The sequence below is a fragment of the Triticum urartu genome, chromosome 1A, assembly GCF_056163025.1.
Source record: "Triticum urartu cultivar PI428250 chromosome 1A, HENAU_Tu73, whole genome shotgun sequence".
Taxonomy (NCBI): domain Eukaryota; kingdom Viridiplantae; phylum Streptophyta; class Magnoliopsida; order Poales; family Poaceae; genus Triticum; species Triticum urartu.
In genome coordinates this window covers 430,486,010-430,500,831 of record NC_141873.1, presented here as the reverse complement: position 1 = coordinate 430,500,831, position 14,822 = coordinate 430,486,010, and the positions used below count along the sequence as shown (strand labels likewise).

Genomic DNA, 14,822 nt, shown 5'->3' with positions numbered 1-14,822 from the left:
TTACTAATGGTGCACTAGCAATGGCGCACCACTCCCACGGTGCGCCATTAGTAGTTTTGAAAAAAAAATTAAAAAACTTTTTTTTACTAATGGCGCACCGTGGGAGTGGTGCGCCATTACTAGTTCAACTAGTAATGGCGCACCACTCCCACGGTGCGCCATTAGTAGTTTTGATGAACTTTTTTTTTAATTTTTTTTACTAATGGCGCACCGTGGATGTGGTGCGCCATTAGTATTTGCACGCTAATGGCGCACCAACACATGGTGCGCCATTAGTATATAGTAATGGAGCACCACATGTCTGGTGCGCCATTAGTGTCAATTCCATCTATAGCCCTTTTCCTAGTAGTGAAATGATGGATGAACAAAATAGGAAGCTAGCAAGCTTACTGAACGACATAAGCAAACGATGTACATGATAGACATAGGCAAACTTGTTCAAACCCTGACACACATAACATAAGGTAGCTGGTTCAACATAACGAAAGTAAACTACAAATCTGAAACAACAATATTAAGGACAGGCAGAAGTTCGAGCAACACGAATGCAGACTTTCATGCATCTTCATCCCGTGAGGTTGCAGTGGTAGTAGGGGTCATTCTCCTGCTCTTTTGAAATATCCCAACCTGTCACGATGTTGTCGATTGTCTTCCATGAATTGTACATGGCGTACGCATCTATTCCTGCATACGTGATGAGGTTGTCTGGCAGCGAGCTGGTCCCCCACAGTTTGTGGTCTTCCCTTTCCATCTTCTTCTTCATGCCGCTGTAGAATGGGTGGATTACGCCGCCTGCAACATCAGCCAAGGAGTCGTAGTATTTGTCAGTCTTTGGATCTTTCCACTTGCCCTGCATGTCGATGAAGTTGTTGGGGTTGATCTCCAAACCAGACTTGGTTAGCATCCGCTTGTCACCTCCAATGCTGAAACCGACAAATGTGTGCAATTTCTCCTCCTGCAGGAAGTCTCTGAGGCACTTGGGCCTGCAAGGGGGGAGACACACATTTAAAAGTTAGTCTTCTTTTTTGAAAATTTAATTCTTCTACTGTTTGGTTCTACAAGTGATAATCCATGAGGTAGATGCTTATATAGTATAAGTCATGGATGAAAGTAGTTCAGAAACTAGTACACAAAGTCCTGAAATTAAATTCGACTACACCATGTTATTTTTATTTTTTGCTATCTTTAGTGCTTCACCAAATGCTTCACCAAATTCAAGAATCATTTTACCAGTGAGGGAGTCCTGGATTAGGGGGTATCCGGACAGCCGGATTATATTCTTTGGCCGGACTGTTGGACAATGAAGATACAAGATTGAAGACTTCGTCGCGTGTCCGGATGGGACTTTCCTTGGCGTGGAAGGCAAGCTTGGCAATACGGATATGTAGATCTCCTTCCTTGTAACTGACTCTATGTAACCCTAGCCCCCTCCGGTGTCTATATAAACCGGAGGGTTTAGTCCGTAGGACATATACAACAATCATACCATAGGATAGCTTCTAGGGTTTAGCCTCTCCGATCTCATGGTAGATCAACTCTTGTACTACCCATATCATCAATATTAATCAAGCAGGAGTAGGATTTTACCTCCATCGAGAGGGCCCGAACCTAGGTAAAAACATCGTGTCCCTTGTCTCCTGTTACCATCCGCCTAGACGCACAGTTCGGGATCCCCTACCCGAGATCCGCCGGTTTTGACACCGACATTGGTGCTTTCATTGAGAGTTCCTCTGTGTCGTCATCATTAGGCTTGATGGCTCCTTCGATCATCATTAGCGATGCAGTCCAGGGTGAGACTTTTCTCCCCGGACAGACTTTTGTGTTCGCTTTGCACTGCAGGCCAATTTGCTTCGCCATCTAGAGCAGATCGAAAGTTACGCCCCTAGCCATCAGGTCAAGTTTGGAAGTTTAAACTACACGGCCGATATTCGCGGAAACTCGATCTTCACCGGATTCGAGCCCCTGCCGAGTGTGCCGCACTGTCACGATGGGCATGATTTAGCTCTGCCACCAGACAATGTTCAAGAGATCGCACCTACAACCGCTCCATGGACGGGTGGTTGGACCCCGCCATGGAGGCCGCAGCCTCAACGGCGATCGAGCCGAATACCAGCGTTACCCTTTGCGAGGCCCATGACTCCAGACCGCTAGACACTACTCCGGATTCCGAGCCACCCACGCCCCTACCAATCAAATCCGATTGGGCGCCGGTCATGGAGTTCACTGCCATGGATATCTTTCAGCACTCGCCCTTCGGCGACATACTAAACTCGCTGAGATCTCTCTCCTTGTCAGGAGAGTCCTGGCCGGATTATGACCGATAGGATTGGGATGCGGATGACAAAGAAATTCGATGCCCACCCACCACCCACTTCGTAGCCAAAGTCGATGATTGGACCGACATGCTCGACTTCGACTCCGAAGACAACGAAGGTATGGACGACGATGCAGGAGACGAACAAGAACCACTGCCTGCAAAGCACTGGACTGCTACCTCATCCCACGACGTATACATGGTGGACACACCCAAAGGAAGCGACGACGAGGAACGGAGGGACACAACGAAGGATCATTCCCTCGAAAAACAGACAAAGTGGTGGCATAAGCGCCACTCCAAACCCCGCCTCAATAGAAACAACGGTCATACAGACCCAGCGATAGAGCAGGGTGAGCCAGCGGACGACGAACATGGCATTGAACAACCGTCCAACCAGGGCAACACGGATAATTAATCCGAACAACCCATCCCCGGAGAAAGTAATAGTCTGGATGACCTCATGCCGGATAAGCGCCTAGAGCAGAAGAACCTCCATAAAAGGCTCGTCGCCACTGCGCGTAGCCTGAAAAAGCAGAAGCGGAAGCTCAAGACCGCGGAGGATGCACTTAGAATGAGATGGATTAAAGTGCTCAACACCGCAGATAAATACGGCGTCAGTCGCCACACAAAGAGAACCCGAAGAGAAAGCTACTGCCTGAATTTGATGAGGAGGCCTTACAGCCCCCCCCAATCAAAAAACAAAGTAGCCATCCGGTCGGATAGACGACCTCATGGCCAAATAGAGCGCCAAGCGACGCCACACATAAGGCAACACACGATCCACACGAGGACTCGTATCAAAAGGACGGCCCAGTCAAATCTATCTACGGGCCAAGAAAGAGCGCTCAAACAGGCAATACAATACACCAAAATTCCAAACACCACGGCACACCCAAGTACAGGGGCGCCGCACAGCCCCTATGTTTCACCGATGAGGTGCTGGACCATGAATTTCGAGAGGGATTCAAACCCGTAAACATAGAGGCATACGACGGAACGACAGACCCTGGGGTCTGGATTGAGGACTATATCCTCCATATCCACATGGCCAGAGGAGACGATCTCCACACCATCAAGTACTTACTCCTCAAGCGCAAAGGGCCAGCCCGGCATTGGCTCAAAGGCCTTCCCGAAAACACCATTGGAAGTTGGGAAGAGCTCGAGGACGCCTTTCGGGCAAATTTTCAAGGGACTTATGTCCAGCCACCAGATGCAGACGATTTAAGTCATATAACTCAACAGCCCGGAGAGTCAGCCCGAAAGCTTTGGAATAGGTTTCTTACTAAAAAGAACCAAATAGTAGACTGCCCGGACGCTGAAGCCTTAGCAGCTTTCAGACACAGCGTTCGAGACGAGTGGCTCGCCAGGCATCTCGGCCAAGAAAAGCCGAGAACAATGGCTGCATTAACAAGCCTTATGACCTGCTTTTGCGCGGGCGAGGACAGCTGGTTGGGAACGCAGCACAGGTGACCCAAGTACATTTGAAGTCAGGGACGGGAACGGAAAGCCACGACGCAGCAAAAACCAGCACCAAAATAAAGAAGATAGCCCGAAGAGCACGGCGGTAAACGCCGGATTCAAAAGCTCTCGGCGGGATCAGCAAAAGCGGCCTCTCAAAGGCAGCAGGGACGAACTGTCCAGCCTAAACAAGATTTTAGACAAGATATGTCAAATCCACAGCAACCCTGGTAAACCAGCAAATCCTACCCATAGAGAATGTTGGGTCTTCAAGCAATCCGGCAAACTCAACGCCGAACACAAGGGGCTGGATACACCAAGTGAAGACGATGACGAACCCCGCAAACAAAGCACGGGGGAACAGAAGAAATTCCCACCAGAAGTTAAAACAGTAAATGTATTATACGTGACAAAGGGGAGAAACAAAGTGGCGCCCATAGAGATAAGTGCCCCAGGGCCTATCACAACGGAGTTCCGCCAGTGGTCATCCAAACCGATCACCTTCTACCATCGGGACTACTCTGCAAGTATCCGGCATGCAGGATGGACTGCCTTGGTGTTAGACCCAATAATTGACAGATACCACTTTACAGGAGTCCTAATCGACGGCTGCAGTAGTCTAAACCTGATATATCAGGATACAATCCGCAAAATGGGGATGGACCCAACAAAAATTAGCCATAGCAATACTTCCTTTAAAGGAGTAACGCCAGGCCCAGAAGCCCGTTGCACGGGCTCCCTCCTACTGGAAGTTATCTTCAGCTTCCCCGAAAACTTCTGTAGCAAAAAGCTGACCTTCCACATCGCTCCATTTGAAAGCGGTTATCAAGCACTACTGGGACGAGAAGCTTTCGCTCGCTTCAACGCAATACCGCATTATGCGTCTCTCATGCTCAAGATGCCCGGTCCACGATGCATCATTTCAGTAAAGGGAAATATTGAGCACTCCTTGCGCGCGGAAGACTGTGCGGCTGCCTTGGCAGCCACACACTAAACTACCTTACCAACCAGAGCACCTAACAAGTCGTTAAGACCACGGACACGGCTAGACGAGTCCGGCTTATATGTATAATTGATAAAAGCCTTATGGCTATACACCCCTATGCCAGGGGCTCCACGCATATAAACAAGCGGCAATAAGGCTCAATTTTACCCATCTTAAATTCTACTTTGTTTAATATAACATACATTTTTGCACGATTGCCTTTTCAACTAAGTTCTTCTCTTTTACAGATGAACATCGTGCTACACCCGTCCAGGATACGACACAACGGAGACACAGGCGCAGACGTGCAGCAGGGAGCCGCTCCAAGGATTCTTTTTAGATTAAGACCCTGCGTAAACCGTTTTTACTGTCTCTTGTTAATACACATCCCCCGAATTCTCAGCACAACTGAGAACGAGGATGGCGTCTTGGCATGTGGCCACGTCAGAATATTGCACGTACCCGGACACCAGGGGCTTATTACAAAGGGCACTGTTCAGCCCGTTTAAAATCATAAAGACCGAATACCTTAGGGAGTGTTTCGCGTCGCGAGTTTGGCCTTATATGCATCAGCTCCAAATCATGTCTTTGGTCAAATGTTGGGTTTGCTCGACTCCTGTGTTTTGCTGCCTTACGTTCCGCTGTATCGGCTAAGGCGGCACCAGGAGAACTACTGCGATTGTGCCTCGGTTGGCCAGGCGAGCACCTCAGTAGAGAAAGCCGAAAACTGACTGTCATGATATAGGGTGAGACTAGTCAACCACTCGATGACCTAGCGGAATCTTCGGGATTCCTCCACCTTAACGAAGGGCCGTTTCCCGGCCGGGCATGTACGCGCCCCGAATTCGGATGAGCGTGGAGCCACCAGGGTCTATATAGTAGCCCCACTGTCAAACTCCTATTGCTAAGTGAAAGTGATAAAGCATTATAGTCTGATTGCCTAGTTCACTCCACTGTCACCTCCTTAAAGGACCAAGACGTTGGGTAAAGTGTGAATATGCGTCTTCTGTGAACACCCCCACATTGTATGCGTGGGGGCTGAAGCCGACGACTGCCATCTTTCAGGTTATATACATATAAACATAAACGGCCGCACAGGAGGTATCATAATTCTTGCAGACACAAGTATAAAATAGCCCTTACATCTAAGCAAAAACATTGTTTTCAATGAGAATACATGTCATTAGAACATAATATTCTTCGAGCACTGCGTCTCTATCAAACGAGCGCCTTCAAGAACTTCTTGAAAGTAGTGCTCGGCAGGTACTCGGCTTCCGTCCGAATCTTGGGCTGCAACAACGGTGGGTTCCATCTCTGCCCAGTATGTCTTCACACGGGCAAGGGCCATCCGCGCACCCTCTACGCACGCCGACCTCTTCATCGCGTTGATATGAGGCACCGCACCAAGGAAGTGCTGCACCAAACTAAAGTAACTCTTCGGCTTTGGCCTTTCCGACCACAGGTGGTCCACAACATACTTCATGGCGAGTCAGGATAACCTATTTAGCTCGGCCCATTCGGCCAGCCGATCAGTCAATGGAAGCGCATGCTCGGGACGGTTAAACTGGGACCAGAATAGCTTCTCCACTTCACGATCTTCTTGATCTCAGAAGTGTTCGGCCGCATCGGCAGCACTCGCCGCCAAATCCAAATATGCGTCCGCAGAGCTCCACAGCCGGTCCAAAGGAGCATATTTAGGATCTCCAAACTTCATCCGTAGCATATAAGGCTTCCCAGCCGCGATATCTCCGGCTTGACGCAACTCCTCCTTCATCACTCTCATCGCAGAGCGGGTATCCTTGGCCACCACCATGGCCTTCTCCAGGTCTGTCTTCTTCGCTTGATCTTCCTTTTCAAGAAGCTGGTAACGGTCGGTTGCGTTTTTCAATTCCACAGCCATCTTGGCCATTTCCTCCTTTCTTTGGCAGTGAGCAGCCTGTTCGGCTTTCAGCTCCTCTATTGCCTTTCGGGCAGCCGCATCACTTTTTCTGGCTTGTTCCTTGCCTCGGGCAAGTTCTGCCTGCAGGTTCTCCACGGCCGCAGCTCCATCTGCATTAAACACACATGTTATAGATACTGGCATCATGCTTCTCTTACCATGTGTCTCCGTAGAAATCAAATACCTTGTGCCTCGTCAAGCCTCTTGTTGACAAGCATGATGTCGGCATCTGCCACGTCTAGTTGCCATTTTAACTCGGCAAATTCAGCAGTCCGGCTGGCCACCGGACACTTCGCCACATGTATATTAAGGCGGCAAAATTAAGCCTGGGACTATGATCCTCTGCGCGCCGTCGTTTCCGCTCGCACCCAGAGTCTCAAGGGCTACTATCTACATAGGGCGCATCTTAAAGTAAGCGGCACTGTCAAAATGGTACATCATTTCACATACCTCAAGGCCCGTCAGTAGAATCATGACAACTTCATGCAACCCGCTTTCCGCGGACGAAATCCTTTCAATTACCGCACCCATTAATGTGCGGTGCTCCTCTGAGATAACTGCTCGCTCTAGCAGATCCCTCAGTACGTCTGACTGCATACCAGGCGGTACCGGACTCTTCTGATTGCTCTCTTCAAAAGCCGGATACTGAGGGTTTTGGGCGGCCGCATGACTACCTTCTGGCCTCGCCGGATCAGGAGAAACCCTCCGCGACAACACCTCGGGGTCGCCCGCCTCATGAGGCGGTACGACAGGAGGAGGCGTTCCGCTCTCCATCATCTTCGGAAGAAGATCCCCCAAAGACGAGCTCTGCTAGGAAGGGCTAAGATCTGAACTTCAAAGATAAAGGCCTTAGTTATTTTCCTCAGACGTAAAGCAAGGTTCTTCCTTGTTATTAAGTACCCTTTTACTTACAGCTCGATAGAGGGCTGATTCCCATGAGGGAATGGTGCGGCCGGGGTGTCCCCCGGTGCAGGACCCTCTGGCGAAGATTTCTTCCCCCGTTTTGGGACCATTGTCTCCGGGTCCTCAGAGGCGTTCCTATTTTTTCCCTGGGGGGAGGAAGTTTCGATTCCTCCCTTCCAGTTAACCTCCTCCCCGGAGGCGCCAGCTTGCTTGTCTCCCCCTTTATCTTCGACCGAAAGCGTTGGATAAGGCGCGATCTCCAGCATCCTGGTTAACACAGGGTCTGGCAAAGTCTCAGGGAGGGGGGCCGAACACCTGATCAACTTTGCCTTCGCTATCCACTCCTGGTTAAAAGCGGCCCTTTTAAGGGCGATGTTGCAATAAATAAGCAGATAGGAGTATTCGGATGCAGGGCTACTTACTTGGGTATCCGGGCGATTGCAGCTCAGACCCGCGTCCTCGGTGGAGTCCGGACACATAACTTGTGATCCGAAGAGCAATCTGTACATCTCATCAGGCGTCATGCCGAGGAAGTGTTGAAGAACTCGCGGTCCCTCCGGATTGAACTCCCACAGGCGGAGCGGACGACGTTTGCACGGCAGGACTCAGCGAATTAGCATGACTTGCATCACAATGACCAGACTGATATCTCTCTCGAGGAGGTCTCGAATGCGGCCCTGCAGCGTGGGCACATCCTTTGCTGGCCCCCAGTCCAGCCCCTTGTTGACCCATGACAATAGTCGTGGTGGAGGACCCGAGCAAAAGACAGGTGGGGCCACCCACTTGGTACCTCGGGGAGCTGTGATATAAAACCACTTTTGTTGCCATAAACTAGGCACCTCATGGAAAGAGCCCTCGGGCCATGGGGCATCGGAGATTCTGCTTATTACGGCGCCGCTGCACTCCACGTGCTGACCCTCGATCATCTTCGGTTCTACTTTGAAGGTTGTGAGCCATAGTCCGAAGTGAGGGGTAATCCGGAGGAAAGCTTCGCACACGACGATGAACGATGAGATGTGGAGGATGGAATCCAGAGCTAAATCGTGGAAGTCTAGCCCATAATAGAACATCAGTCCCCTCACGAAGGGATCTAGCATGAAGCCTAGCCCTCGGAGGAAGGGAGATACGAACACGACGCTCTCACCGGGCTTGGGAGTAGGGATAACTTGCCCTTGGGTAGGCAGCCTATGCGGGATTTCACCGATCAGGTACCTGGCCTCCCTTAGATTTACCACGTCTTCCTCCGTTACGGAGGAAGGCATCCATCGACCTTGGGGGTTGGATCCAGACATGATTCGAGGTCCGAAGCGCCTAAACCTAAGCTTTGGGTGTTGGTACTCGAGGCGGGAGGCGGATCTGATGAGGATCTAAAGAAAAATATGCCTCGGTCCCTTTATAAAGAGGTTGAATACCGAGAGCCCTCCTTGTGACCGTTTGGGGCTTACCTTCGATCGAGAGGACATACCAACAGGCATGATTGGGTTACCCACGTCCGTATTAATGAGAATCCCGTGATAAGGGGACACGATCTCTGCTTCGACAAGACGTGCCAAGGAAACCGCCTCGCGAAACACGCTGAGGTGGACTGCAAAAAACGATTCGAAAAAGGCTTGGCTGTGGTGTGATGTCACGCTACGGAATACGTCAGCAGATTAGATTTGTGAAAATATTATTCTCTCTACGGTGGTATGTGGAACTTGTTTTGCAAAGCCGGACACGACCCTCGCGTTCAAAATCTTCTATGAAGTATTCGGAGGAGGAACCCGCCTTGCAATGCCGAAGACAATCTGCGCGCCGGAGTGATCTTCATTGAAGCCTAGTTCAGGGGCTACTGAGAGAGTCCTGGATTAGGGGGAATCCGGACAGCCAGATTATATTCTCTGGCCGGACTGTTGGACTATGAAGATACAAGATTGAAGACTTTGTCCCGTGTCCGGATGGGACTTTCCTTGGCATGGAAGGCAAGCTTGGCAATATGGATATGTAGATCTCCTTCCTTGTAACCGACTCTGTGTAACCCTAGCCCCCTCTGGTGTCTATATAAACCGGAGGGTTTAGTCCGTAGGACATATACAACAATCATACCATAGGCTAGCTTCTAGGGTATAGCCTCTCCGATCTCGTGGTAGATCAACTCTTGTACTACCCATATCATCAATATTAATCAAGCAGGAGTAGGGTTTTACCTCCATCGAGAGGGCCCGAACCTGGGTAAAAAAATCGTGTCCCTTGTCTCCTGTTACCATCCGCCTAGACGCACAGTTCGGGACCCCCTACCCGAGGTCCGCCGGTTTTGACACCGACAACCAGATTCAATGATATATGTGCTCCTTGATTCAAGTTTAGTTTTATTTTTTGTTGAATAAAAGGCCTATACCAGTGCTTGATACATCCTTGTGCATCAATTCTATATCAAATTCAGAAATTAATTTGAGAAACATGTGCATCAAGATACGGACCTATACCCCTTCACCAAACAACTTTTAATACATCAATTCTATAAACTATACTAGTGCATCAAGATCAGAATCTATGCTAGTACATCAAGTTCAGAAATTAATTTGGTGCATCAAGTTCAGAATTCTATAAACATTTTTTAGATGCTAATCTGGTGAAACAATCCACTTCACAGTTTTAGAAATGCATGTAACTTGAGAAACATGTACTCATGCATCCACTTCAGAAACTATAGTAGTTCATCTAGTTGGGAAACTAGTTTAATGAAGTTTTTAGTGAGTAGTACTAGTACAATAGATGAATGAACAGTAGTATGGGTTACCATTTTGTGGCTTCTGCGATGTGGTACACCAAGCAGAGTTCCTCAATGCACAACTGCAGGACTGCCGCCATTTGTGGAGGTTCATCATCGCTGGTGTACTCCACATCAACTCCGATGAAGCTCGAATACAAGCTGCCGCCCTTCATCCTAAGCATGCTCATCACCTCGTCGTCCTTGTCTGATTCACTGGTGCAGACGATCTCCAGCGTCTCCTTGCTGTGGTGCTCAACCTCTGTGAGGGTTCTCGTGTACTCGCACTTCTTGCCGGGGACGTGAACGTCGACGAGGTTGCTTCTCTTGTCAGACAGCTCGACATGATGACGCTTGGCGGACGGTTCCTCCGCCATCGCCTTCCTCCGATGACTGTGGGCTTGGGAGAGAGAAGTTTTTGGTTTGTGTGCAGTGGAGATTGAAGCGGCAATGGTGGTTCTATGAATGAGGCAGAGATGGAAGACAATGGTGTTTTTTGTAGTGCGTTGACGGGGATGTGTGGGAGGTGGTTTGTTAGGGGCATGGGTGTGGTGGTCGTGGGGGTCCCCGTTTGCAGTCTCTTGCGGCAACCGCTCAGTGGGTGGCGCGGGTGGTGGCCTGGAAGAAACAACAATCCAAGTCAAAGGGTTTTACTGCTGCACTGACTAGTCTTGTCAAGCTGTACTTATGACCTGCTAAACCCCACTTGCACGTCTGAGGGGTTGTGATGATGGCATTTTGCACTATTTAGGTGACGTATGATTTGTGATGTTTTTCCGTGTCGATGTTAAGTATTGTTTTTCCACTAAAGTCTTATAGACTAGTTTATCTCAAAACATTTTTTCAGTGCCCTGGGTTATAGACTAGTTTATAGATTTGTTGCTCAAAACTGGTACTTATTTTATTTTCATCTGTACTAACCTAAGTTAGGCCTTTATAGTTTTTGTATTCTCATTTTAGTGCACTTAAGGTTTAGTGATGTGTGAACTGAAATGTAATTTCATACAGTGTGCGGTTTTGAAATTTGGTGTCACAGTGGTGTGAGTGGCCTCGCTGATCCTGCTTTTTTAGTACTGATGTCATATGTATGTTTGAACTGAGTTTTTTTGGTTTTTTGGGTGGGTTGGGGGATTGAGATTATTTTACAACCAGATCGTTCGTTTGAGGTGTGGACAAATTTTATATAAATAATAAATTTAGCAGAATTGACAAATAAATTCTATTTGAACTTCTATAAATAAGAAATTTAGCATAATTGACAAAATTGACAAACATTATATGTTTGAACTTCTTTTATTTTAGTAGTTGAACTTTTCAGACTTTATATAAATAAGGAATTTAGCATAATTGACAAACTTTATATGTTTGAACCTTTTGCATTTTAGTAGTTGAACTTGAAAGTAATATTTAATTTGGTTTTTTAAATTATGTACATTTAACAGATAGGCTATTAAGTTCTCTTCTTTTTAGAGGTTCATTGTTTTTGTATCATATTTTCTCCTCTTTTTTTATCATCCGTGGTGCAGAGCTAAAATTATTTTCATTTATATTTTTCGTATTTAAAGTTATTGCCTGCGAACTAGTATTTGAATTTATATATTTTCAGTTTTGAACATTTTTCTTGTAGTTTATATTTTTCTTTGCCCCGCCCTCTGGTTTGTTTAACTAGGCTTATTGTTGGGGTTGTAGTCGATGGAGGCTATTGGGCCGTTTTCCAGCCCAGATAGCTCGTCTGCGCGGCTGTGCAGTGCGGTGTGCGCATGCGCTCTGGGTTTAGTCCCACCTCACTAGTCGAGGGGGCTCCGGACCTGTTTATAAGCGCAGCCGAGGCTCACTGTTCGAACTCCTCTGAACACTTACCTGAGCGCTTATACACGGCGCTCGCTCTCTCTCATGACCTCTGGGCCCTGGTCGGTGGGCCCTGTGTTGTGCGGATTACTAGGGATTCGCCCATGGGCTCAAGTTCAAGTATCTAGAAGCGACAGGGCCTGCGCCTGACCTTGGGCGGTCAATTTTTTCTTTTTTTGTTTGTTTGAATCTAGTACTTGACTCCACGAGTAACTTGGACTGATAGTTTTTTGTTCTACTTCTTGTCAGTTTTGTGAAAGTGTAATATTTTTCATTTGAATTTTTTGCCTTCTGTTTTGTGTTTGTTTTTGTGATTATTCTCAAGGGTCTTCTGGTGTCATTTTCAGAACTATGGTACTTGCGTGTAGACTTAGTTGTACTGATAGTCCATTCATAGTAGCGCTTACGGACTGATGCTTCTTTGTACTTTTTATTGTAGTAAGTATGTATTGTCCGATCAAGTGTAGTAGTACTGTCATTCTTAATCTAAAAGCGACCAACATAAGTGTGTGCTGATGCTTCTTAACTTTTTTTGTTTGTAGTACTTGTTAATTTTCTAGCAGCTACATATGAATGAGAACACTACATGAAGTACTAAGAATCTTTGCTTCAACTTTTGAAGTGTTGTTAAGCAACTCAAATTGTGCTGATTATTTTCAACGTTATGTTTTCTATACAATACTGAATTGAAACTAGACATGGAACAACGTTGTGTGATCAGTTGCTTCATAACTAGTACTTTAGAGCAGCCACAAAGTTCCATTCAGAAGCAACTTTTTGAATTATGATGGATTAACAACATATGAAGCTACCAAACTTATATAATGAAACACGCAGAACATTGTACTTGATGACATAAGTAACTTGTTCAACGATGAAAAGCACGACAAAATCATACTGGTTCAACCCAACAAGAGCAAACTACCAATTCGAAACAACAAGATAAAAGTCAAGCACAAGCGGAAGGAAAACGAAGGCAGGCTCTGATGTATCTTCATCCCATAAAGGGGCAATAGTGGTGGTCGTAGAATTTCTCAGCCTCCCGCTCTTTTGCAAATTCCGAACCATCTGTGATGTAGTCGATTATGATCCATGACTTGTACGTGGTGTACGCATCTACTCCTGCGTACTCGATGAGGTTGTCTAGCAGTGGGCTGGTCCCCCACAGTTTGTGGTCTTCCTGCGTGTTGATGTTCTTCTTCATGCCTTTGTAGAATGGGTGGATGATGCTGGCTGCAACATCAGTCAAGGAGTCGTACTCTTTTCCGGTGTATGAAACTCTCCACTTGTGTTGAATGTCAATGAAGTTGTTGGGGTTAATCTCCAAACCGGACAACTTCAGCTTCTCATTGTCGCTTTCAATGCTGAAACCGGCAAATGTGAACAACGTCTCATGCTGCAGCATGTCGTTCAGGCGCTTGGGCCTGCAAGGGGAGAGACATTTTGAAAATTAGCATTACTTCGATGTTTGAATTATTCATTTTTGTTTTGTTTTACAACTGATGAATCCATGATGTAGTTGTCTATGTAGGATAAATAATGGATGAATGTACTTCAAAAACTAGTAAAAAAAGTTCTGAAATTAAATTCAAGTACATCATGTTATTTTTCTTTTTGAATTATACATAGTTTCATTCAATGTTGTATGTTCTGCTTTGGTACTAGTTTAGTTAACTTTTGTTGATAAGACATAACCAGTGCTTCTCCAAGTCCTTAGTTTATTTTCTTATGAAAATAACATTAGATCAAATTCAGAAAATACTTCACTACACCAAGTTCAGAAACATCTTTTTAATACATCGAGTACAGAAACTACACTATTGGATCAAGTTCAGAAAATAAACTAGTCCATCAATTTTAGAAATTAATCTTCCGCAAGATTTTCCAAATAGTAATCCAGTGCATCAGGTTCAAAAATGCATTTATAGTGTATCTACTTGAGAAAATGCAGTAGTGCATCCACTTTTCACAAACCACACTAGTACATCTAGTTGGGAAACAAGTCTGATGAAATTTTTAGGAGACAGTACTAATAAAACAGATAAACCAAACAGGGCAAATGAGTAGGATGGCTCACCATTTTGTGGTCGCTGCGATGTGGTACACCAAGCAGAGCTCGTCTATGCACAACTGTAGGACTGCTGCCATTTGGGGAGGTTCATCTTTCCTGGTGTAGTGCACACCAACGTCGACGATCCTACGACGCTAGCTGCAAGCCTTTCTCCAGAGCTCGGAGATCACCTCATCGGCCTTGTCTGGTTTGCAGGTGCAGATGATCTCCAGCGTCTCCTTGCCGTGGAGCTCAACCCCTATGAGGGTTTTGGTGTACTCCCGCTTCTCGCTGGGGACGTGAACGTCGATGAGGTTGTTGCTCTTGTTCGACGGCTCACCTTGATGACCCTTGGCGGACGGTTCCTCCGCCATCGCCCTCCTCCGTCGGTTGTGGGCTTGGGAGAGATAAGTTTTTGGTTTGTGTGCAGTGGAGATGGAAGGGGCAATGGTGGTTTCTGGCAATGAGGCAGCACTACTAGGGAAAAGCCTAGCAGCAGCGAGGGTTTTGGGCCTCTCAGTAGCGCGGGTACTGGCACTACTAATAAGGCGCTACAGCTATTGCTTAGCAGTA

The 14,822-nt window shown here is 47.0% G+C and overlaps 2 protein-coding genes across 2 annotated transcripts; both read right to left on the bottom strand.

The window, feature by feature from the left end:
- Positions 1-565: 565 nt before the first annotated feature.
- On the bottom strand, positions 566-10,728 carry LOC147991561 (uncharacterized). Its single transcript, XM_087538724.1, has 2 exons — positions 10,382-10,728; positions 566-983 (listed from the first exon to the last, which is right to left on the bottom strand). The coding sequence occupies exons 1-2, from the start codon at positions 10,726-10,728 to the stop codon at positions 566-568; spliced, it is 765 nt and encodes a 254-aa protein (XP_087394850.1).
- Positions 10,729-13,193: 2,465 nt separating this feature from the next.
- Positions 13,194-14,347, bottom strand: LOC147991560 (uncharacterized). The gene is made up of 2 exons (XM_087538723.1): positions 14,277-14,347; positions 13,194-13,623 (listed from the first exon to the last, which is right to left on the bottom strand). The coding sequence occupies exons 1-2, from the start codon at positions 14,345-14,347 to the stop codon at positions 13,194-13,196; spliced, it is 501 nt and encodes a 166-aa protein (XP_087394849.1).
- Positions 14,348-14,822: the final 475 nt, after the last annotated feature.